Source organism: Balaenoptera physalus, assembly GCF_965194825.1.
Source record: "Balaenoptera physalus genome assembly, chromosome: 9".
Taxonomy (NCBI): Eukaryota; Metazoa; Chordata; class Mammalia; order Artiodactyla; family Balaenopteridae; genus Balaenoptera; species Balaenoptera physalus.
The window spans coordinates 65,108,082-65,134,413 of record NC_138888.1 but is presented as its reverse complement, the minus strand read 5'-3'; the positions used below and the strand labels follow the sequence as shown (position 1 = coordinate 65,134,413).

The following is a 26,332-nucleotide window of genomic DNA, read 5'->3' as shown; positions in this document are numbered from 1 at the left end:
TAATAGTGAAACTGTCACCTACTTGTATTCATTTCCCCAATAGGAAATGCCAAATATAAAATTATATTAGTATTCTAATCCAGTCACATAGAATGAAATATTTAAACTATCGTTTCAAGAAAAGCAGGTGGGAAAATAAAGTAATAAGCATGTGGTAATGAGTTTTGTTTGTAAAACTCGATCAGAAAATTCAATTTACTTAAATGCTCTGTGAAATATTAATACCTAACTTTAAAAGTAGTTCTTAGAAAACTAACAAGACAGACAAATTAGTAATATACTGTAATTCAGAAATTTCTTATGATGACATATTATATATTTGCTACAATTTTATTATACATATCATCAAAGGTCCTCAAATGCAGCAAACAACTGATTATCATGTTCAGCTTTTACTCAGCACAACTGGAGTTTGTGACTAGTTGATGGAGTGCATAGTTTCCTGTTTCAGTTAGTTGCTTATAATTTGCTTGAATGGCCCTTAGCCAAATATAACCAAATTCCTCCATTTGGACAAGCAGATTTTAGTCTCGTAATTAGGTTGAAATTATTAAAATAAGTAAAACTAGTAGTAGCATCTACCAAAAAATGAAAAGCTCCAAGGATAAATGCGCTCTTTTGAACAATTCCCTAGTTACGAGAAACGAAGGCTAATTATTAGAAAGGAATATATCTCAAGAATTCCTTTTTCTAGTTCCAAGAACAATTATATTATTTTGTTCAATGTATGAAAAATCAATTTTACTACCAATGAAACTCAGTTAATTTTAATGTTTAATTAAAAATTTACTCCTGTGGGGAAAATTTCAAGATAACTGTTGCATAAATAACAAAGAGTGAGATGAAATAAATGCATTTAATGTAACTTTTGTTTTATTATCTCACTTTCTAAGAGACCTCAGTGATTTCTACAAACAACACCATTGGGAAAGAAGTCTTAATTCGGCTAGCATGCTTTTATAGTATGCTTATAAAGTTATTTCTAGACACTTTTATCTTAATAACATTTTATTTCCAGTTAGATATTTAACCACATGTAAGCCAATCCATTTCATATATGGAATATATTGTCAGTCGTCATTTTCTAATATCATCTGTTGATTCCTAAAGATATGTAGGGTTAACGGTTAACTCAAGATACTTTGGACTGATAAAATGTCCATTTCAGTCCAAGATAACATAGACAGTCATAATTCATCATTTTATGGATTACATGGATGAAATATTACAATAATATATCAGTTTACTTCCCCTTAGAGATTAAAAACCATGCTGTATCTCTATTTGTTTTAATTGATGGATGGTGGAAAACAGGTCACATCTGTCATTGGCAAGAAAGGTGCTTCATTTTTTATTGCGAATGTCTTCCTATAGTGTATATTATTTTACTCATGGAAACTACTCCACTTTCAAGAAAAGTATGACATTCATACTTCAAACTCAGCATACTTTTTACATTTAATCTGTAAATATTTGTCATTTTTTATAGCTTTGTCTGACCAATACAGATAGCTGCAATATGACCTTAAGCGTCTCTCAAATATTAATTTAATAAAAAACCTAAATACTTTAAACAGATTTGCATTGTTCACATTTTGCATTCTTTAACTTCTAGCTTATAACATATTGATTTTATGATGTTCTTATACTCAAAAATCCCTTTCAGACTTTCATTCTTGTCTTTGCAAAGTTTCTTACACTTTTTATATCCTCACTTATACTTCATGCTCTTTGACTCCAGACTTTTTATTGTACCGAAGATTAACTTAAGTAACGATGGGGTACGTTTACCTTTCTTGGAGCCCCCTTCCTTAGTCAGGGATGAAGGATGTGTCCTGTCTCACAATTAAAACAAGACGTGAAGACATAGACACTGAACTAAACTTAAGTAAGTAATATATCTTTTCAGATATATGAAACATACGGTCAGAATTTTTTTAGAATCTACTTATATTTTCATAGAATTTTATTGGATGGCTTTCACTCATTTATGGTAACAGATTTTTACTCTGATATGTGCATACTCTGCCATCACTTCTGATTAATAACAACAGATAGCACAACATATAAATTTCAGAAAATCCAAATCATATTTTAGAGCAAATTTTATGTTAAAATATTGAGCATATTACATTTTTAGTTACCTTTTCAAGTATATTTTGAATGATGCTAAAATGTTTTTCAAAAGAGGAAAACAGTTTTAAAGAACTACTGTTTTAAAGAACTACATACAACCTACTTGGTGATGATACTAAGGAAGTATAAAGCAACTAAAGAGGTTTAGGTGAGTTCCTGAAAAGCATGTTCTCTGTAATTAGTTAACAGTTATAGCCTGGAACCTGAGGTATGGTCCCACTCACAATAAAAGCTCATTTTTTATCCATTTTCCAATGTTCTAAATATACCTTGTCTACCCAAAGAACTCAATGCCTCATTATAAGCACAACAAAATATTGAACAAGATATTTGAGATCAAAACAGTTTCAATATGAAGAATGTGAATAATTCCACTGGGGGAGGAGAAAAAGGTTTTATTTCTTACTTAAAAAAAATAATGGTTGATATTTTATCAGGAGAAGCCCTTACCCCATTGGGTGGAGAGGAAATCCATTCCAGCTCTGTTTGTTGTGCTTTAGAATCCAGCAGTAGTACTGAAAAAGAAAGTTGCATTTCTAAATGTCAGATGAAAAATGAAAACATGTTTGTAAAAGTTATGAAAGTCGATCTAATTTTTAAAATAATTACCATTTTATGATTTAAAATAAAGAGTTATTTACGTTAATGAATGACGAAATGTATACCTACCTCTTACAAATACATTCCACTTTCTTAGGGGAAAAAAGATATTAAAACACTAGCATTATAGTTTTTAATTAAAATATTAAAATTAACTAAAAAACTCAAAAGTAGCATGAAAGCAAGGGTAAAAAATTGATATGTAAAGTATACTGATTCTATAGTAATAATATGTTGTAAAGAATTTTGTAAACCACTGAGTGCTCTAAACTTTGTCAAATATAATAACATTAACATAATAAAGCATACTTCCCTATTACTCCTCAGCCAGTCATTAATTTGTACTATTCTTCCAAAAGTACTTCCTAGTGCCTTTTGAGAATTGGAGCTTATTTTTTTTTTAAACTTTCCACACACAGTGTCTTCTCTTAAGCCAAAATGAATACAATTAAAAACTATATTAAGCAATGTTATCATGAGAAAAATAAATTGCCTATCACTTACAAGATATATTATTGGGTTAGTCAAACATTTGTTTTCAATATGTCTATTTTTAAAATTTCCCAGTATTTCAAAGCAGTACGTAATTCTCAAAATGGAATATTTAAACTTTGACTTGACTTTTATAAAACAGTTGTATTCTGCTTTTATGCTACCATAAAGCATAATACACTTAATATTTATATAAATGTAATTAATGCTCCTGATGGTATTAATATAAGATAATGCACGCAAATATCATACATTAATATATACCATACTTCCAATTTAATATATTTTATTGCTTTTTAGGACGATTCCCCTTCTAAAGCATTCACTCTGCTCAAACCGGTTGCAGAGCTACATGAGTTTGTATTCTTTAAAAATATTTCTATGATTCTATAGCATTTTAGCAAATGTATCAATTTGTCCAGAAATAATGGTGAATACATTTTCAAGTATGTAAATACGCTTACCATCATCCTCAGCAAAATGTAAATATTTGAACTTAAATTAAATACATGCTTAAATAAACTTTTCAATGACCAACAGAGGGAAAAAATGTGTTTTTAAAGGTAACGAAATTTGTTACGCTAAGAAAAGAAACAGTTGATTATGTGTTCAACTCCTTCAAGCTAGTCAAGGTTATTCCCTATAACTGAAAATGGATATATAGAAACACTTTTTTCCCCAAAATGTTTTATACTTAAGACTCTCAGGGAGACCATGACAGCACAACCTTGGTTACAAACACTTGACTCCCTTTCAAATAATAATTATAATTTCAAAGCCACACTTTTAAAATACCAAGTTGTACTTCGAACTAGGAACAGCCATAAATGTTTAGATTACTGAATTTACATTAAGTAACTTTTAAAGTTTATTTTGTTTTTGTCCTCAACGTGGACAAACAACATGGGTTCCAGGTACTTTCCTTTTGAGATTACTTATTATTATTTTTTCGGTCTTCCGCAGTGACAAGAGACAAGTGAATTTTAAACCCAGGAAACTTTCTTGGGTCGTTTTTGAGGGTGAATTAAACACTGTGATGATTGTTTACTCCTTTTCCGTTACCCCTCAGCACAGCCTGGGGAGGGAACCAGGGACCCCGGCGGGGCGGTGATGGCAAACAAGTTAAGAGAGAAACAAATGAACAAATAAAACAAAAGGGAAACCGGCCCCTGAGCGTTTAACCAGCTCGAACGATTCAGCGTGTCTCCCTTCCGCCGTCCGCTCTCTGGACCAGCCCGCAAGTGCGCGCTTTTGCCTTCCCGCTCAGAGCACCGAGCGCCAGCCTCCCTTCGCGCCCGCAGAGGCGTAGCCCGGCGGCCAACCAGGACCCAGGGCACACGGGTCGGGGTTCGGGTACTCTGCGCTCTGCCTCGCGGGCCGGGGTGGGGGATGCAGGGGGCGGGGGCGAGGGCGAGGAGTGAGATGCGGGTCGCGCCGGGCCAAGCCAGCCCGGAGACGCGCGGGCAGCGGCTGGAGCCGGGGCGGGGCCGTCGGCGGGGCGGGGCGGGGCGGAGAGGGGGCTGCCAGACTGGCGCGCCCGCCGGCCGAAGCATCCATTACACCTCCGCCAGACTTGGGCACTCCAGAGAGCCGGTGGCGCCCTAGCTCCAGAAGGAACCGGGGGGAGGAGAGAGGCTATCGGGAAGCGTCTCCTCAGAGGGAGCGCGGCGACGGCATTAACGAAAGGAAAAACAGCGGCTGCACTTCGCCTCCAAACGCCAGACTGACTTAAACGCGCGCTCCCAGTAGCCGGAACTGACCTCCCCGATAGAACGTGTGCGGGAAAAAGGGAGAAAGGGGGGCGCCCCTTCCTGTAACTACCCCCATCTGCTCCGGAGAGCCAGGCACCTGTTCCAGGCGCTTCCCGGCGCTTGCCCCTGGGTGCCGCGGCGCCGCCTCGGGGCTTGCTCGCTTCCAGAACGGCAGCCCTGGGCCACCGCGGCGCGCCGGGTGCGTTGCCACCGAGAAGCGGAGCGCATTCCTCACCCCCGCCCACCTTTTAAACAGCTCACTTCTGCACGTAAAGAATTCGGCCTCCTAGAATCAGAATCCTCTCCACGTATTTCGCACCCAGAAGAGGAACGCGGGCGAGCAAGCCATTCTGACTGCAGGAACCTCTCCCCCTAGTGATGCAGTTATTTATAGCTCAAACTCCAGCCGGGGTCTGTGCGAGCTCGCGCGCGGGGTTTCGCCCCGGCGGTGCAAACTTTTCCTCGGGTCCCGCTATTCCAGGGGCATCAATACAAGTTTCCAGGATTCAATGTCCCTAATAGCTAATGTCATGCGAGTAGAAGTGTGGGCTTTGGTGTGTATGACTGTGTGTTTCTATCAGATGTGGGTTCACCTGCAAACGCGAAACCGACAGCTGGAAGTTAAGGTTTTCTCTGAATGGGTTCAGCATCAACACAGGTTGCAGATGTGGAAACTGGGGTCAGAAGGTCAGGCTGGATCAAGGAGTAGACTATGGCGTTTGGCTGTGGGAGAGGGTGTTTTGAGTGACCGAAGAAGGGTCCACGAAGAGAATTTTAAAAAGCAGCACTAAATCACTAAGTTTTCAGGGATAGATGAAGCGAGTACCGATACGTATCCACTCCCGACCACCATGACCTAAATCTGATAACAGATTTCTCCATCCTCCACACTTTAGGAACAAGTAATTATTAGTAGTCTGCTTTTAAATATTGGGAAATCAACCTTAGACTTACAGCCTGCAAGATACGGAGGAGGGTGGGTAGATTGTGACACTGCTCAGAAGCAAGACGTTTCCATTGACAGGATTTATTTTTCCCCAGCTCCAACTACAGGCACCGAAAGGTATTTTACTTTCTGTCCATGGTTCAAAGGAGAAGGGGCGGGGGGGTGGGGGAATAGCCATATACAGGCGTATCTGGCTGCCCAAATGAATCCTGGCTCTTGTCAACCAGAGCTAGCCCTCGAGGTCCAGGTCTTTTTCAAGGTTAGACCACTTGTACTCCTTAACTGCCGGACTGTGGGGCAGAGGTTTGGGGGCCTCTGGTCGCCCGGGAGGCATCTCGTGGTCAGTTGCACTGCCCCAGCCCGTCTCCTGCCTCCCCGGCCCCGCCGAGCCCGCTGGGCTGCCGCTGTCCCTGCGGCCGCCGGGACCCGCGCGGCGCGCGCTGAATGGAGATGTCTCCGGCCCGCGGGGCGCAGAGTGCGCGCCGCCCGCTGCTTCACCTCCGCCGCGTTATTGTTCCGTGCAGGCGGCCGAGCGCCAGCCGCAGGCCCGCGCCGGCTCCTCGGACGCAGTGAGCACTTCATTAGTAACCCGAGCGTTCGGAGTTCACCCAAGTCACGGCGCCTCTAGAAAGGCTCCGGACTCTAGCCGCTCGCCGGCAGGCTGGTCAGGATACTAGAGGCTGCACTCCCCAGTCTCCAACCAACTCCGGCCGCAGCTTACTCCCAGGGAGACGAACGGCGAGAGGAGGAAGAGAAGAGGGCTAGAGGAAGAGATCTGACCCGCCCGGGGTCCCGGAGAATGAGCTTGCCGGCCGTTCCCACACCTTCGCCCCCCGCCCTGCGTTGCTGCTCACGCCCTCTGTACAGTCTGCGCCAGAAATCCCGTTCCCGTCGGGCGAACGGCCCCGGGCGCGGGGCTGCAAGCGTCTCGGAGCAGCCCGCTTGCCGCCCGCCCGCCAGGAGCGGCCCGAACGTAGAGGGGGCGGGGAGCCGGCGGGGGAGGGTCGCCCGGCGCCGGAGGCGCGGCCGGCAACCCCGCGGACCAGCCAGCTCTTGCAGGTAGACAGCTAAATAAATGTCAGAACAAACTTTGCTTTCCCATCACCTTACCTTCCTTTGCAGCCTGCGCTTCCCCGGTGTGTGCAAAGCGGAGCAGCCAGATGTAGCATAAAATAATCCATGAAGGGTGCCGAGTTTGAAAAACCATGGTGCATGAACAGGTTTTATCTTAGGTTTCAGTTGAGTCGCAGCTTTTTAAATGCTGTTTGCTCCGGAGTATGTGGGGCTTTTTTAAAAAACAAAAATTATTGCGCTCCACGGATCGATTCCCCTTCTCGATCTACGGCCGGCTGCTCCACGTTTAGCTTTAAAAAAAAATTTTCTCCTCCTTTGGTCCGCACAGTGTTTGCTGCCTGCAAGTCTCCGACTGCAGACCGGCCGCTTGCTCCACACTCCAATAATATCAATTAGGGGGGAGGGGGGCGGGGCTCCGAGCCGAGAGCCTCCGCCACTCGGGCTGAGTGGCAGGCACAGCCGGCCTCCCAGGCGGCGATTCCCAGGGCTTGGGGGCGGGTCCCGGCGAAACGGCCGCCCCGGCCTTGGGGGCGGGGTTCGGGGAGTGGGCCAATCGGCGGCCAGCGGAGTCAGGTTGCGGGTCCAGGATTCCCTCCAGGTTTTGAGCTCCGGGCTGGCGCTGGATGCTCCGAGAAGGAGGACGTGGAGGGCAACCGAGGTGCGTGCTGCTGTGGGAGCTTTGCTTTTAGCAACCGCAGCTTTCGTGGAGCAGAATCAATCCTAAAATAACGCTCCCAATTTACAGTCGTGTTTATAGCGGTGCTCCTCGCGATCTTTAGAAACCAGAGGGGATGCAAGCCATCTCTCAGCTACCAAGCACGGAGCCGGGACAGTGAAATGAGCTGTGCCTTTAAGTAAAGTGCCTTTTACTTTTTTTTGTTGTTGTCACAACCTCCGCGGGTCGGGTAACTTTGTTCTTTTTCTTTCTTGAAGGGTTACTACTTCTCTTTTTCTGTTACTCCAAAGGCAGTTAGCTCTAGGCACCACCCAGCACAATCCCTGGAAGAATAAAAGTAACCAAATGTATTATGTTCAAACAATGTTTCCAAGAGTTTGAAACAAGCTCTGGCAAAAGAACCAGAGGAAAAGGGAGTGGAGAAAGGAAGTCTTTTGTTTTATGTGCCCTCTCACTCCCGCCCTATCATTTAACGATAGTTGGTTGGACGAAGTAGCACATTAAGAGAAACTTCTGAAGGTTCCGTATCGTTTTTCCTACATGTTTATCATTTTCTGAGATTTTCCTGGAATTGCCACACTTTGATTGTTTTCCATTTCGCTGCATAAATTACATTTAATTTTAAAGAATGCTACCATGCATTAAGTTAATTAAAATTAAAATCAAGACCTCTTTCGCAAATATTGAGTACTTTTCAATAATTATTCAATAATTATCTTTCAAAGGCAAGCTAAGAATAAAAAGTGTTACTAATATCGACAGTTGATTTCGTCTAACTAAATATTGAGGACGGCTGCCTACAGGAATCCCTTTATCGTTAGGCAGTTTCTGACACTTTGCAATTCAAGATGTGGGTAGTACAATAAGAGGAATAATTTTAAAACCTTAATTGCCAAATCATCAAATTCAAAGGTCAAGCATAGTAACTTGATCACATGTCAAAGACGAGCTTTATTTTCTTCCTGTCCTATATTTCTTCCCTTAAAAAAAAAAAATCTGTCATTCACGATTTGCCTCTATTTATGAGAGACAAAAAGTTTGACTTTGCCTAAGACTCCAAACTTTTCCTAACTTTTCTATTTGGAAATGTAAATTGAGTTGTTTCTGGTATTTATAGCAAAGAGATGACAGATCCCCAGATTGTAAATTTTTTATCTTATGGAAAATTGTCTCTTGTAGTTTTTACTTGCCTAATGCAATTACGAAGAAGAGAGAAATGAGATTCCCTTCCCCTCTAACCTCTCTTTGGGTCTGTAGTTTATTTCTTAAATGTTACTTGTTCCTAGCCATTACCCCTATTAAATATTTTAGAAATTATATCTAAAAGCATCTTAAGTGCCCTTTAGAGGATTCATAGAAAATGTAAACTGCTTAATAGATTAACCTTGAAAATAGACAAAAAGATGTAGAGTGCACTTGTTACAGAGATCAAGCAGTATTGACACAAACAGATGCTTTAAGGAGTAAAAATTGTAAGGTGAAACATTAGAATTAAAAATATAGATCCCCACTCATAGGCAATAAAACTGTTAATCTCACATACTCACAGATACTAAACCACTTCTAGTAGTTAAAATAATTCTCCAGGATTTCAGCACTTTCCCCAGGGTCTCATCCCCACTTCTTAGAATGACACCAAGGTAGCCTTTAAAGTTTAAAATATTCCTTTCATCTATTCAATGACTAATACTCAGTGATGTGAATACAAATACCTTTCCATTAAACCAGGAAACTAAAGAAGTAACATCCTTCACTCTGATGAGTGTAGGTGGTATAAGGAGTCCCCTTACTGTGTCCCCTCTCTCTATCAGACATAGGGGCATGTTCAGCTTCGCTTTTATTTTTAGAGACAAGAGGCTTCACATTAAATGCACATGTGCCAGACTGCTGACAGTTTTTCCTGCAGAGTTACACAGTGATACTCATTTTTAGGTTTACCAACCTTTTCTTCTTTCTTTTGTATCTAGGTATAGTGATGAAGAAGTCATGGAATTTAAATAAAAAGTGAATGACCTAGTCAAGAAAAGAATGTTTATTATACTGTATTATATAGTATATAGTTTAATATATAAATATAATATATAAATTGGCATTAGACTGTATTTGACTAACAGCAAAGCATGTAAACCTCTTTGTACGTGAAGCCACTGAAATGAAAAATAATCAGTTCACAAAACTTTCATATTTTAAAATAACTTTTAATAGGTAATTTCTTTATATCATTTTTAAAATGGTTTATTTTAGCTTCTTATCTATGATTTGTGCATATTATCTCTAAGGCAAATTTTAGAAAAGTAAATGTATGTGTGTATATAAAATGAATTAGAGATCATTTTCCTGAACAATACCAAATGGTGTATATATAACCAACATGTGTGAGCCAAAGCAGAAAATTTAAAAGCTGTTTTTTCATTTTTATGTATTCATTGTGAAATGCAGTTGATTTAATACCCAACTTATATTTAGGTAATTTTAAATAAATGGAAAAAAAGAGACCAAAACTTTAATATTACCATTTATAGACCCTCTTTTGAAACATCTATCATAATTGTATAGCAGAAAGATGAAAAATGCCTATTTTCAGATGCAAAGAAGACATGCCCAATATTTATGCACCATGTTATTTTTATCTATCTAATTACTAATAGTCACACATAACTGTACATATATGAAAATAAATGTACAAATTCAAGACACACATTCCAAATGAGGGTATAGCTGTTATCTTCATTTAACTTGTGTCAACACTAATATTTACCTCACTGTTTATCTCTGGGGGATATTTTCTGATTTTAAGAGAGAAATAGTCACTTAGGAGTAAATTCTAATGACTTCAGGGAATTACCTCCATAAATTTTCAAATAAAAGCCTTTGTATGTGTGTGGTAAACAGGCCTTTAGAGGGTAAAGGAAGAACCTGAGACTTCAATATGTTACAAATCCAAGGCTGCCAAACTAAGTAGTTAACAACGACAACAAACTCAAAGGGCTGTCTCTGAACCTACTACTTTTGCACTTACTATCTAAATACATTCACAGGTGGTAAATGTGAAAATGCAAGTTCATCACAGAAAAGGGGGTAATTTAAACTGAATTAGAAAAGGTACCATACAGAAGAAACTGATTATAAACAGAAAAGAAACATTATGTCTCAGTTAATAGATATTACAGAAAATTAGGTTTTCTATTTGTGATTTTGGTCAAAATGTAAATAGTCTTTCCACTGTGCAGGAAAATCACTTACATATTTACATTAGCATGATTTATGTAGTGTATATAAAATATGTACTTGCAGTCCAATGTAAAAAAAAAAGTACATAAACTAAGCTCATAAAAAACATAGTAATAATTTTCCTTATTCTTCAAAATTTCAGATTTATCTAGCAGTATAGGAAGTCAGAGTTCAGAAATCAAATCATAAGTCAAGACTATGTTTTGTGCCTTTGTAAAAGTTCATTCACTTTTGTATGGTCAGATAAATTGGTGACGCTTAGAAAATTAAAATTATAATTCTTTAACTGCAATTACTGAGTTAATTCAAGAGAGCTTAACAAATAAAAATACAATTTATATCAAGATTATGAGTCCAATTGAATATTGCTAAGGTGTCACTCTGAAATGTTCTGATCGCTTAAAATATTCAAAGGTGTTAAATCAAATAACTTTTATTATTTGACTATTAATAAGAGAACTACTAAACATAGCAGAGAAATGTGACACATTATACTCAAAATCACTTAACACATGTCCAATTGTGCTTAAGAATTTTTTTTTTTTTCAAATTTGATTTTGCCCAGGGAGGCTCTTCTTTTCCACTACTTATACTTCATTTTTCTATAAATCACCAGCACTGATAGGAAGAACTAGTTTAAATTATGCAAATTACTTCTACATGATTTCACGGTTTCTCATCTTGCAATTTTTTAGCTCTTCAAACCCAGTGGATTTTCAGGTGTCAAGGAGATCTGTGATAATTCAGTGACCACCAGGGGGCATCAGGACCTCTGGGTGTCCTAACCAACCAAGTCCACACTGAATAAAAATGAGGTAATTATGAAATTATCTACATATATAATTATATGTATATATATATTTGTATATAACTTTATATATAATAATTGGTACCTATTTGTTCCTTTGACACTTTTAAGTTTCTTATACTCTGTACCTATGCCAGCTTACTTAAAGGCCTTTGTAAAAATCTGTGAGATGTTCTATAACCTATTTCAATCTATTCAGGCCATATTTAACTGAAGAGGCCCTGAAGGCACCTTAGAAGGTGAATTATATTGCAGAAAAGCTCTCTTCAATTCTTTTAAACCAAACATCTGAGCAACTCTCAGTCTCCAGATAGACCTCAGATATTCTCTTCCTTCCTTTCCACCCACTTTACTCCCAAAGTCTTTTACCCTGGAAACAGGGCCAGGCTGGGATTGAGTATTCCCTTGGACTTGACAGTTCTGAGTTTTTAAGGATCCTGTGATGTTCCTAGGACTCTCTAGCTTGAGGACATTTTATAGACCTCTTCTCTCCCTGGTCTTCTGCCATGGTTAATACTAAAAATGAAATTCTGTCAAAATTTGCCTGGCTATTCTCAAGGAGGTCTAAGAAAAGTCTCAACAATAGTAATTTTATGCATCAAAGTAATTTAGAAATAGTGTTTCTATGTTACGGGGAAAAGAATTCATGAATAGTGTGTCCTAGCTGTAAAATATAAAGCTGTGGGTACTTTCTCCACTGACTAAGGGTAGAATTCTGCACACTGCCAAAGGCGGTGCCTTATACTACCCCTTAACTTGTCCCACAGTGTGTTCTCTGTGGGGAAAGTTGGCACATTTGTATGAGACAAGGACCTTCCTGGGAGGAAAGGTATCTTAAGTCCCTGACGCAATCCCATTTGAATTTCAACAATATTAGAAGCTCTAAAATATTAGAATGGCTCTGAGAAGTAAATAAGCCTAAGTACCTCAGAGAAGTACTTATTGTGAGGGAATGAAAATTCTGGGCTTAAAATTTGCTGGGTGAACACATATGCCTGAGGCTCAGAAGCCCTCTGAACCCAGCAACGCAGGTATGGTGTTTGTACTAATTATCTAAGTGTGAACTAAAAGAGCTATACCGTTATAGCTCAAATGTTGAGTGACACTACAGAACAAGGTTTCACTGTAGCAATTCTGTGTAAAGCTAGGTTTCAAATGTTATACAGTATGGCAGTAAGGAAAATGAAGTCACTAGTGGACTGAACATATGAATCATTGGGAAGAAATCTGATCCCTTTGGACTGATTGTACTTCTAGGAGTTCTTAGACGATTATGGAGAAAAGAAAACCTCAAGAAGGAGGTGCTCGATTTCCCCTTAAGCTGAACTAGTCAAATTAAAAGAGACAAGTGACTATGCTTCTCCTCAATGATGTGGATCAAATAGATTACAGGTTCACAATCTAAATAGCATAATATTTCAGAAAAAGAATACTGATAGAAACCTTGATTAAAAACAGTATTTTCGAGTATTATTAAATATTTAGAAAGGCACTGGGGGCATATTCAGATGAACAAAGGCATAGCCCAATATTCAGAAGACCTAACACCATCAGGATTCCTTTGTAACTCATGTTTCCTTTTAGAAACAGAGAAATCATATGTTCAGAGAAATAGGTAACTAGCCAGTTTTACTCAGTGTTGATTTCGGCCACTTCAACAGTGATGATGTCTTCATAGTCACACTTTTGACCATAAATTGCAAGATGATTCAATGCACAATATGGATTTTATCATCTGGCTTGTCCAAGGGTGTTTTCTTTTCCCCTCTCTGCTCTTAGATAAAAAAAAATTTCATGAAAATTTATACTCCATCTCAGATTCTGTGAGTTTATTATTATCATTGTTTGGTTTTACAGATGCATTGCTTTACATTCTCTAGTTGATTTTAGATTGATGAAATGACTGAGGTCTCTCTCAGTTTAATTAAGTATTTTAATATCTGATAGTCACTCTCTCGGCAGTCTTTTATCCAGCAAGCTCTGGTGGTGAAGTGTGTGAAACTAAAGAAGTGAAAAACATGACAGAAATTTGCCTCATTTAAGGACAGATGATAACCATAAAAGGCAAAACCTACTTTATCTACCTCACAAGTACAGGGAAAAGAAATTTATCCTGCATTCCAATAAAGAAGGATGAGACCCCTTATTAGAGTACTTTCAGATCTCAACTTGGATTTAATGTTTCTATACAATCATATCTCTGTCTTCGTTTTAACAATTTATCATATATTTGCATATATCTTTGAGTTAAACTTTTGAGGGAACAACTACCTTCCAAGTTTGAACAAAGGTATACTATAATAACATGCATGTCCTCAGATACTTGAGGGAAACTGTCCAGTAGATCATCACATTTTAAATGGTAGTTATGTACATTTTAGAGAATAACAGCTGTGATTCAATCAGTTATACTTGTTCCTAAGGCTACACAACAGGATGGTGAAGGATACTGAATGAAAAGGAAAAAAAAAAAAGCAGTGATAAGCTTAGGATCAATGTTAGAGTTCTATGTATTCAAATATCTCAAAATACAATAAATATGTTTTAAAAAATTGCTCTATATTTACCCCTTTAATGTCTCATTGTATTTGCCCTCTTTTTATTTTACATCTCTTTACCTCTCTGCTACATTCTGGTTCACTAATTCTCTCCTCAGCTTTGGTTAATCTGCTATCTAATCCATTCAATAGAATTCTAATTTCCATAACTCTTTTTTTGGTTTTAGAAATTGTTTTTATCTTGTTTTGTTTTTCTAATTTTCCTGTTATTTTTTCATAGTATCTTATTCACTTAAGGTTACAATATGATCTTTTAGGTCTTTAACCAATTTACAGGAATTTCTTTTTTAGTTTTATCAAATTATTCTATTTCATGAAGGTCTTGAGGTTCTAATCCACCTATTTGTAGTATCTGCTGACTCTTGTTCATGGTGAGATCAGGGCATGTTTTGATGATAGTGGATACTTGCTGGCTTTGGGGTTTTGATATATATATATATATATATATATATATATATATATATATATATATACGCTTTTTTGGTCATGTTAAGGACATTTCTACCTATTGCCATTTTAAGTGTTGTTTTGGTTTTTAATCAGAAAAGGTTATTGAATTTCTCAAATGCATTTTCAGGCCCTATGGAAATGGACATATAGTGTTCTCCTTAGATATCATTTCCTTAATGTTCCTCCTGACTCAAAACTTCACTTATCACCCCAGTTAAAACAAAATGTCTCCCATTCCCCACCTCCACCCCTTCCTCTATTTTACTTATATCCATAGCACTTATAATCAGACACTGGCTGCCTGAATCCCAGGCTGTCTTATTCCGTTTGGGCTGCTGTAACAAGTACCGTAGACTGAGTGGCATATAAACAACAGAACTTTATTTCTCACAGTTTTAGATGCTGGGAAGTCCGAGATCAAGGAGCATGCAGATTCGGTGTCTGGTGAAGGCCCACTTTCTGGTTCATAGATGGCCATCTTTTCTCTGTGTTCTCACATGTCAGAAGGGGCAAGGGGGCTCTCTCAGGCCTCTTTTACAAGGGCACTCATCTCATTCATAAGGGCTCTGCCTTCGTGACCTAATCACCTCCCAAAGGCCCCACCTCCTCATATCATCACCTTAGATGTTATGATTGCAAGATATGAATCTGGGGGGACATAAATATTCAGTCCCTAGCAGAGACCTAGTAATATTTCCCCTCAGGGGAGTCTCTTTCTTCCTCAACCGGAGCCCAGCCAACAGAGCCTCCTCAATGAGTAGAATGTTTTCTAGTCAACCTTCTATTAGGGGCACAATCCACCAGCAGACCTGGCTATGTGTGTATGTGTGTGTGTGTGTGTGTGTGTGTGTGTGTCTCCATCCCTGATCCCTGCCTTCTCTCCCATCAAAAGGCAGTGACACTCATTCACTCGCCTGGCTCCATGGGCCAATAGCAGGACCCTGACCCTGGCAGCTGAAACCTTGGATCACAACCTGCACCTGGGTTTGCCTTCCCTCTTCACTCCCCAGGCCTTCCCCTTCCTCTCTTCTGAGCTTGGCCAGGCCATCTCATGCCTGGGTGTTTGTAGCACAAGGGTGTTTGGAATGTCTACTCAACATCCTGCCTGGACCAGGAGCTGTCACGTGCCTAGCAGTTGTAGTCTCCCTTGTTAACAATGAGAACATACCTAGGCGTTGAGCAAAAAATCGTCTTGGGTTTTTTTTTTTTGTTTTTTTTTGTTTTTTAAAGTTTAATTTTTTTTTAATTTATTTATGGCTGTGTTGGGTCTTCGTTTCTGTGCGAGGGCTTTCTCTAGTTGTGGCAAGTGGGGTCCACTCTTCATCGCGGTGCGCGGGCCTCTCACTATCGCGGCCTCTCTTGTTGCGGAGCACAGGCTCCAGACGCACAGGCTCAGCAATTGTAGCTCATGGGCCCAGTTGCTCCGCGGCATGCGGGATCTTCCCAGACCAGGGCTCGAACCCGTGTCCCTGCACTGGCAGGCAGACTCTCAACCACTGCGCCACCAGGGAAGCCCCTTGGGGTTTTTTTTAATGTAGCTTTTTTTTTTTTAAATGCTTTCTGTACATAACAAATAATTTTGGTTCTCCTTTGTTTTCTTTTAAAGTGTCCTTTTAAAAATAAATTAAGATTAAGAATTCTGGGAAGATGGCAGTGGTCATGGAAGTAGAATTTGTGTCTTCCACGATTCCCACATAACACAGAGCAATTAAGATATTAAAACCAAAATCCACGGACAATATTTACAACAAGAGTAGAGGACAAGTCATCCCCGTGCTACCCCAAAATACAAAGGGTGGACAACAGCCATGAGAGCTGCCCAATATCACAAGTGTGGGGAAAGTGAAAGGAAGTAACAGTGTAACTGAACGCCCGAGGGCCCTGCGCACACTCAGTACAGCAGCAGAGTGAGCCCGCCCCTGCCCCGCCCCACTCTGCCCCTGCCCCGCCCCACTCTGCCCCTGCCCCGCCCCACCCCGCCCCGCCCCGCCCCGCCCCCTTAGCAGGAGAGCCCCACGCATGCGCGGGTGGAGGTGCCAAATGAGGACCCGACGCAGAGCTGCGAGCTGCATTGGTGGAGGAGCCGGAGCGGTGGAGGAGCCGGGCGAGCACCTGCAGTTGAGACGCGGAGGAGAAGTCTAAAGTAAGGCATGAAAGTCTTTGAATTCTCACACTGGGCTGCCAGGGCTCCACTGGGACTAGACCCCACAATGGACATTAGCTCTAAGGAGTGGAGTCAAAATTAAGTAGGATGGGAACAGTAAAGACAAAAAGCCAGAGAAGTTCCAGCTGAGGGCTAGAACCAGGAGAGGCAAAACAAAAAAAGAAAAAAAACAGGCACAGGTCTCTGGCACAAAATTTAAGGGGCACCAAACAACTCAGAAATCAAGATAAATGAGAGTTTAATGCAATAATTTTTCAAAAAGCAAATTTAATGCCAAAAATCCTTGATGAGAGAAATATCAAACTTTTAAAGATAGGCTCATTAACAGTCTGATGCTGAGCCACGCTGGAGCCTAGAGGCAAAGGGAAAAATCGGTAATACGGATCCTGTGTTTATTACAGTGTTTTCAGGAGCGTGTTCCAGGAGCCCTCCTTGAGGACTCTACTAAAGAACCCGCTTCAGAAATCAGAATAACCGAAGAGACACTGCAGTGAGGATTAGTGTGAAGATTAAAGGAGGGTTAAAACCAAGAGAGTATAGCAGGTAATTGATACGAATTCGGGTCCTTGGGCTCGTGAATCATTTGGAGTCTGATGAGGATTTCAGGCAAGGCTTTATTGGGACTGGTGTCGCACGAGGGAGTGAAAACAAGAAACAGGTGCCCTTGCTCGCTCTTGAAGGAGAGCAGGCTGTTTCCTTAAATGGCTTGAAGGTGTGAGTGGGTCGGTGGGTCGGGCTGGAGGGGTGCCTTAGGTGGTCTGCCCGCCCCCTTGGTGGTGCTGTCTGCAGGGGTCATGCACAGTGCCCGCCTTTGCTCCTAGCACCTCAGAAGTGGCAGTTGGTTTGTGGCCTTTTTGTATCTTATTGTTTGTAATTGCCCGGCCTTGGGTGCAGTTATTTTTAGTCCCTTTTAGTTCCTTTGTATTCTGTTGCTCAAGGAGACCTTTGTCCAGGTGCAAGCACTAAGGTAAAGGGCCCCAGGTCCCAGCCTATCTCATAATGGCTTTACGTTCTGAGAATGTAGGTATGATACAAACAGAAAATTGGGACGGCGGAGGAGAGAATTGAAATATGGTGCGAAGTTTTAACTGTTTTCAGAAGCTACAACTAGTTTTGATATTATATTTTTCCTAGCATATCATAGTTTATGATTTTGAGGTAGAGTTATCATAAAACATTATGTTAGTTTCAGATGTACAACATGATTCAATATTTCTATATATTGTAAAATATCATCACACAAAAAATTTTAGTATGTGACAGAAATACACATAATTAACGTAATTAACAGATGGAGCTTTTTAAATGAGATAGGTGCTTTTATAGATGTATTCAGAGCAATAAGTCAGAATGGGGAGAACATCCTAGCAGTAACTGGTGTTTCAGATTGGTCTTGGGTTGCAAGGAATAGCTGGCCACATGAAGGTGCTGGGGGGATGGAAATTTCAGAGAGCAGAGATAATATGTAAAGGGCATAACAGGGTACATATATGTTATATTTTACTGGAAAAACAGAAACTCCCTAGACATTTTAAACTGAAGAAATTTCATTTGAATGATCTTGAAAGTAGATCTTATGAGGCCTAACAACAGCCTCAGGTGTGAGTTAGGAAGCAAAGCCTCTGAGTAGAGCCTTGAGATGATTGTAGTCTAGATGGGCACCTTGATTGCTGCCTGTGGAAGACGCTGGCCCAAAGGGTCCACCTGGGTTACATGAGATTCCTGACCCAGAGAAACTGGGATAATAAATGTTGGTTGTTATGTTAAGCTGCTGACTTCGGAGCTAATTTGTTATGCAATTGTACAAAACTAATACAAGAACTTTCACACATTTTTGCGAGCATCTAATTTCCAAATTAAGTTTCTTCAGTTTAAAGTACGCAGTTTATGTTTCCTCATACATCTATCAGAGCACTGAGGTATGAGGGGTTCAATTGCTCCATATACTTAATATTTTTCCTATTTTTTATTTTTGCCATTCTGTGATATCATATTGTGGTTTTAGTATTTATCTGATGACTAATGAACTTGAATACATCTTTGTATGTTTACTGGCCATTTGAATATCATCATTTGTTAAGTGTCTGTTAAATATTCTTGTCCTTTTTGTCTGAGTTGTCTTTTTGTTATAGATTATAGGAGTTCATATATCTAGATATGCATCCTTTGTCAGGTATACATTGTCTTGTCACACTTTGTGGCTTGCCTTTTTACTCTGTTGATGAAATCTTTTGATAAAAAGAAGTTCTTGATTTTAGTATGGTGCATTTTATCATGATTTTCTTCTGAGATTAGTAATATTAGTATTCTGTTCAAGAATTCTTTGCCAAATTCAAGGCCACAGAGAAATTTCCTTATGTTTTCCTCTACAGTCTGTATTGTTTTCCCTTTCATATTGGGATCTGTAATCCATCTAGAATTGGTTTTTGTTTTTGGTGGCAGGTAGAGGTCAAGATGCATTTTTTTTCCCATGGAGTATACAATAGGCCTAGCATCATTTCTTGGAAAGACCTGCTTTTCTGCGTTGTAGTACAATAGAGCTTTGATCGTAATCTGGTGGATGACTATATGTGTGAAAGATTCTGCTAAGTTTTTGTGAAATTCTATTGTCAAAGAAACCATGTTAGTCAGAAATCTGAAAAAATATTTACATATTTATTTCTGAGTAGGGGGGAAATGTGCTATTTAAAATTCTGTGCCATTCCATGGCTTCACAAAGATCTCATTTTTGTTGATAGGACTTCAGAAACCTTTCTCTATACTTTGAGACAATATCTAGTTGTTGCCCATTCGAAGTTTACCCTGATCTTTGGAAAACAGATTGCTGACTTAAGACAAGCCCACAGATGTTTCATCTGCCTTGATTCTTCCTGTTTCACTGGACAGGAAGTAGCATGCAGTGCCACAAGTGATGTTATTAATTATGGCAAGAATAAAGAAGCTTTTAAAGGCATGTCCATCAGTTTTTTCCTGAGAGAGAAAAGGACCCAGAGCCATGCATTCCTGCTGCTTCCTGTTCTTCCCCTTCCTGCTTTATCCCCCCTGGGACATAACACAGGCTGAGAGTGATTATAAATAAAGTGATTATAGGAACTTAGAACTTCAGGTATAAAGTACAGCATTTAAGTTTAAAATATATCACCTGCCCCCTAGCATTTGGATGATTCTGTTAACCTGGGCTCTCTACTTCCGGAATTGCTCGTACCCTCAGTTCATTCTCAACCATCCGCTAGAGTGATCCTTTTACAACGTGTGTCCAAACACATCACTCCTCCACTGGAAACTCTCTAGTGGCTCCCATCTCACTTGGGATGAGAGTCAAGCTCATTAACGACCCAAGCAATCTCAGCAGACTATGACCCCTGTGACTGCCACTCTCTTGCCTCTTTTCCCCTTTCTTACTTTTTTCCATCACACTGATTTCTTGCTCTTCTAACAGGCCAGGCAAGCTTCTGCATCAAGGCATTCAAATTCCCTCTGCCTGAAATGTTAATTCCTCTAGACATTTATATCTATGATTCCTTCACCTCCTTTAGGTTTACTCATGTCTCTTCTCACAAAGGTTTTCCTTGGACTTCTCTATCCCCATTTTTCTTTTTCTACAGATCTTGTCACCACTCAATATATCATGTCTTTACTTACCTTATTTATTATCTTTCTTTCCAAACTTGAATGTAAGACCCCTGAAGGTGGGGAATATTTTCTTTCGATGGTGCCTTGAACAGTGCTTACACACATACTAGGTACTTGATAGTTGAATACGTGAATGAATAGTTTTCAGTTAGCTTGACCATGAGTTTTATAATCAGCTCTGTGAAGTTATTTCTAGAAAAATGTTCTACAAGGACAAATGTTCTTGTAGTCTAGAGTTTCTGGAGGTGAGATTTTTGGCAGTGCCATTAATGATAACAATTCAAATCTTTGAAAAGCATTAGAGTAGCTAATATATAAAATTCAAAAGAGGGAACAATATGTCAGAGGATGTTTATTCATTTTTAAAGAGAGCTATACATAATAAAATATAGCAGATAATTATTGGGGAAATAAACCAGAATTAAGCAGGATACGTTCTCATTATACATGCTTAGTTAATTTAAAAAAATCATCTCTGAGATTAAGATGGATAGCTCACCCTCGCTCCAGTTTATCTACTTAGAAACAAAATGTGCTAACAAATGTCTAGATCTAAGGACATGAAAAAATGTTTCTCTCTAAAACCCGTTTCTTAAAAGTAAACCATGTGAAAGTCCTAGAGCGGGGACTTTATATGATGCCTAGAAGTATCTTGAAAATATATGTAAATTGTCTGTGAATGTGTATTTTCTGGGAGAAGTTTCCCAAATCCAATTGTTGAAGGAATCCAAGCAGCAAAAATTCAGAACCCAGCTTTAGATCAGTGATTCTCATACCTGGCAACACATTAAAATCATCCAAGAAGCTTTCTAAAATGGTCGACCCCAGGTTTGCATTATTAGCAATTTGATTTATATAGATCAATCTGGGATGGGGTACTAGGTTTTCTGGGGTTTTTTTTTGAGCTCTTTGAGTGATTCTACTGTATACTTAGAGTTGAGAATAATTGCTGTAGAGCACTGCTGTTCAATAGACATATAAAGTAAGCCATATGTAACTTAAAATTTATAGTAGCCACACTAAATATTAAAAAGAAATAGGTGAGGGAAGATGTTGGTCAAAGAGTACAAATTTCCAGTTATAAGATCAACATGTTCTGGGGATCTAATGTACAGGATGGTGACCATAGTTAACAATACCTTATCATATACTTGAAAGTTGTTAATAGAGTATATTTTAAATGGTCTCACCACACACACAAAAATTATAGTTTTATGAGGTGATGGATGTGTTAACTAACCTGATTGTGGTAATCATTTTGCAATATATATGTGTGTGTCAAATCACCATGTACACCTTAAACTTGTACAATGTTATATGTCAATTTTACCTCAATAGAGCTGGAAATTTTTTTAAATAAATAGTGAAATTTGTTTTAATAATACCTTTTATTTAAGCTAATACATCAAAAATATTATTTCAACATGTAGCATTAGTCACATTTCAACTTGCTCAATAGCTCATGTGACTAATGGCTACCATATTGGATAGTATACATCAAAATTAATTAGAAGTTTTGTTAAAACACAGCTTGCTCAGTTTCTGAGCTGGTAGGTCTAGGGTGGGGCCTGATAATGTGCATGACTAACAAATTTCCAGATGATTTTTTTGCTTCTCATTTGGGATCACACCATGAAAACCACACTTTGGCACACTGGTTTTTAATGTTGGCTGTTCATTGGGATTACCTGGGAGGCTTTTAACATACTACTACCTGGCTTAATTAGAGATTCTGACTTAACTGGTTCGAGATGAAATCTGGGCTTGAGTTTTTAAAAAGATTCTCAGTTGATTTTTTAACTTTTCATTTTTAAAGAATTATTGATTCACAGAATCAGAGTATACAAAGTGTACAGAGGGACTAAATACCATTCACCCAGTTTCCTTCAGTGTTAACATCTTTGCAAAAATATTGTACAATATTAAAACCATAAAATTGACAATGGTACAATCCACAGCATATTCAGATGTCACCAGTTTTATACTCACTCGTGTCTGTGTGTGTGTGTGTGTGTGTGTGTGTGTGTGTGTGTGTGGTTCTATGCAATTTTATCCTGTGTGTAGAGTCACGTAGCTACCACCATAATCCAGATACAGAATTGTTACATTATCACAAAGATATTACATGCTCCTCTTTTGTAGTTACACTCAACCCCTCTCCCCAGCATTCCTAACCCTTGGCAACCACTGATACCTTCTCCATCTCTATCATTTTGTTATTTCAGGAATGTTACACAAATGGAATCATACAGTACGTGAGCTTTTGAGATTGGCTGTTTTTACTCAACATAATATCCATGAAATTCATCCAAGTTTTTTGAGTATATCAATAGTTCATGCTTTTTACTGATGTAGCATTTTATTATATGAATATACCACAGTTTATTTACCCATTCATCCATTGAAGGACATTTGGATTATTTCCAGATTTTGACCATTACAAATAAAGCTATGAACATTCATGTACAGGTTTTTATATGATAATAAGTTTCCATTTCTTTGTGATAAATGCCCAAGGGTACAACTATTGGATCATATGGTAAGCACAAGTTTAGTTTTGTGGGAAACTGAAACTGCTATACTCTTTTTCGGAGTGGCTGTACCGTTTTACATTCTGAACAGTAATTCATGAGTGATCTAATTTTTCTGCATCCTTGCCAGCATTTGGTGTTATCACAATTTTTTAAAAATTAGCCACTAATTTAGGTATGTAGTGATATCTCATTGTGGTTTTAATTTACGTTTCACTAATATCTAATGATATTGAATATTTTCCCATATGCTTATTTGCCATCTGGTGAAATCTTCTCTGGTGAAATGACTCTTCATATCTTTTGTCTGTTTTCCAGTTATACTGTTTTGTTTTTGTACTGTTGAAGTTTGAGTGTTTGTTATATATTCTAGATGCAAGACCTTTTATAGATAAGTGGTTTACAAATATTATTTCTCAATCTGTAGCTTGTTTTTTCAATCTTTTCACAAGGTCTTCCACAAGGAAAAGGTTTTTAATTTTGGTGAGGTTCAAATTTTCATTTTTCTTCTTTTATGAATTGTGCTTTTGTTATCAAGTCTAAAATCTCTTTGCTTGTTCTGGAGACTTAAAACTTTTCTATATATTTTTTTTCCTACCATTGTTTTAACTATGTGATTATGCTCTGCTCTTATTAGAGAATAAAAGATCTCATGAAGGGTCTATACCTAGTTATTTTCCCTAAAATATTCTCATTTGACACCTTTACATTGATGATTTTTTTTTTAACATCTTTATTGGAGTATAATTGCTTTACAATGGTGTGTTAGTTTCTGCTTTATAACAAAGTGAGTCAGCTGTACATATACATATATCCCCATATCCCCTCCCTCTTGCATCTCCCTCCCACCCTCCCTATCCCACCCCTCTAGGTGGTCACAAAGCACCAAGCTGATCTCCCTGTGCTGTGTGGCTGCTTCCCATTTCCATATGTTTTTAACTAAAAGTTTAATAGTTTTATATTTAAGTCTGTGATTCATCTGAGTAATGCTTTCTTATAAGGTATGAGGTTTAGGTAAAGGTTTATTTTGGGGGGGGGGTATGCTTCACTTGCTCCAGCACCATTTGTTGAAAACACTTCTGCAGCAAAGTTTAAAAATTGCTGACACTTTCCCAGTCAAGTTTAAAACCCACTGCAAACTTTGGCAGATTAATACCCTTGCATCTACCTCCCTCTTCTGGTGCATTCTACAAGTCATTAGGAAGTTCGTTTCAAGAGTCTCAGGTACCAGACTTACTAACACATTTGGAGTTTGGCTAATTTGAGTATTCTGAGTTGAGGTTCAGATTTATCAATACATTTCTTGACTTTCTTCTCCACCTCCCCTCTGTCCCTCGTCTCTTTCTTCCTTCTCATCGTCCTTTCATTCTTCTTATATTTCTCCTGTTCTTTCGCCTTCTTAGCAAGACTTGGTTGTAGAACCTGGGGATGTAGCAATTGCAAATTATACTTATCTCCACAGAACTTATACTCTGCATGAGGGAGACAAATAATGTGAACAACTAAAAACAATGCAGGCTCAGAGAGTAATACGTGTTTGGAGACTAGTAAATGCTGGTATTATGATCAAGTTTATTAGAAGAGAAGACAAATTTAAATCAAGACGTAAGCAAAGTTCTTTTTCAGAAAGTGTTATTTAATTTGAATACTGAATTAATGAGATGGAAGGAGGCAGTTGAGCTAAAATCTGGGGCAAGAGTGTTCCATGTTGAAGGAACAGTGATGCAAAGGCCTTGAATTGTCGTTGAGATGCATCCTTTTTGAATCAGACATAGAAGGTCAGTGTGGCTCATGTTGGGCAGGATAGTTTGGTACTATTTTGGGGTTGGCCGGCAGAGGCCAGATCATGTGGGTTCTTCTAGGCTTAGATGAGAAGTTTGCATTTTATTTTCATTCCATGGGATCATAGTTAGTGGTGGGTTCTAAACAGGGAAGTAATGTGATTCACATTTTTAAATGACCACATTGGCTAATATGTGGAAAAAGTCACATGTGGGGAAATCAAAGGGAAAGAAGCAAACTAGAGGATTCTTGGAGAACCCTCAGTGAGAGATGATAGTGATGGGGATGAGGGTGACAGCAGGGGAGATAAAGAGAAGAGCTCGAATTCCAACTACAGTTTGGAGTAGAGCTAACAGGACTTATAAATGCAGTAGATGTATGGAGTGAGCTCAGAGAGGAATCAAATATAACTTTTTTGATAGGAGAAATTGTACGAGATGGGTAAAACTAGGGGAAGATAGATTTGGGAGGTATTAAGTATCCAGTGTTTGTTTTATACTTGTTAATATCGAGATACTTAAAATACATCCAAGTTGAAATGCTGAGTAGTCAAATGGAGATACAAATCTGGAGATCAAGGGAAAGATCAGGTACAAACACACATTTGTCATATAGTAATTAAAGCCTTAGAACTTGATGAAATCCCATCGGGAGAGAATATAGGTATAGGAGAGGACATACAGGAATCCCAATATATAGGGGTTGTCAAGGAGTAGAAGAACCAGTGAGAAAGAAGGCATAAAGGAGAGTGTGATGTCCTAGAATACAGTAGGGCAATGTGTTTCAAGAAGAGGTCAGCTGTGCCAAATGCTGACAAGAGGTCAAGCAGAATGAAAGTTTACATAAGACAGAGAAGTGCTCTGGGCTTTACACACAGGCACTTTATGCCGATAGAAATACGAGGCCAGAAATTTCTCCTTTCTCTTAGCCTAGCATCTGAAGGAAGAATAGAAGCAGAAGATGAGAAGTTGACTCCAGGATAAGTTTTGCAATACTGTGGCATCTTTAGGGTTGGGAGTGACAGCAGCATAACTTAAATAGCTAAAAACATATGGCTTATATAAGGAATTGAAGAGTGGGGATGGTTTTAGGACTAACTGGAATCAGGGAATCAATCACTCCTAAGGCTTTCTTTCTGCCTCTGTCTTTACTTTACCCCTCTTGTTTGTTGGATGGAACTTATTTCTGAGAGTGGCACATTCTCTGGTGGTTCTAGGATGTAGCTGGGAAGAGGGGGTTGCAGGGAGTTTGGAGTAGATGGGGGCTCTGTAGGAGTAGACGGAGATAATAACCAGGATAATATGGGTTACAATTAATTCAACAAACGTATATTTTCAACTACAGTTCACTCTTTTTTTAACATGAATTTTTATTGGAGTATAGTTGCTTTACAATGTTATTTAGCTTCTTGCTGTACAGCAAAGTAAATCAGTCATGCGTATACATATATCCACCGTTTTTTGGATTTCCTTCCCATTTAGGTCACCAAGAGCACTGAGT

General features: G+C 39.0%; 2 protein-coding genes across 15 annotated transcripts in view; one reads left to right on the top strand and one right to left on the bottom strand.

Annotated features, from left to right (window-relative positions):
- Positions 1 to 7,356, bottom strand: part of EPHA7 (EPH receptor A7) — a 167,363-nt gene extending 160,007 nt beyond the window's left edge. For 4 of the 7 annotated variants that reach the window (XM_082475114.1, XM_082475115.1, XM_082475116.1 and 1 more), the window contains exons 1-2: positions 7,036 to 7,355; positions 2,587 to 2,651 (exon numbers count right to left, since the gene is read on the bottom strand). In XM_082475114.1, coding sequence (XP_082331240.1) covers positions 2,587 to 2,651; positions 7,036 to 7,132 — 162 coding nt within the window. In that variant the 5' untranslated portion in view covers positions 7,133 to 7,355. Of the gene's footprint in view, positions 1 to 2,586; positions 2,652 to 7,035 lie in introns of all 7 variants that reach the window. The other 3 variants (XM_082475112.1, XM_082475113.1, XM_082475117.1) reach the window with 2 other exon arrangements.
- Positions 7,357 to 7,528: 172 nt separating this feature from the next.
- LOC309667148 (uncharacterized protein) overlaps positions 7,529 to 26,332 on the top strand; it is a 116,763-nt gene continuing 97,959 nt past the window's right edge. For 2 of the 8 annotated variants that reach the window (XR_014267555.1, XM_082475475.1), the window contains exon 1: positions 7,552 to 11,721. Coding sequence is in view for 1 of the 8 variants with exons in the window: in XM_082475477.1 (XP_082331603.1) it covers positions 11,717 to 11,721 (5 nt within the window). In the remaining 7 variants the exon portion in view is untranslated. Of the gene's footprint in view, positions 11,722 to 26,332 lie in introns of all 8 variants that reach the window. The other 6 variants (XR_014267553.1, XR_014267551.1, XR_014267554.1 and 3 more) reach the window with 6 other exon arrangements.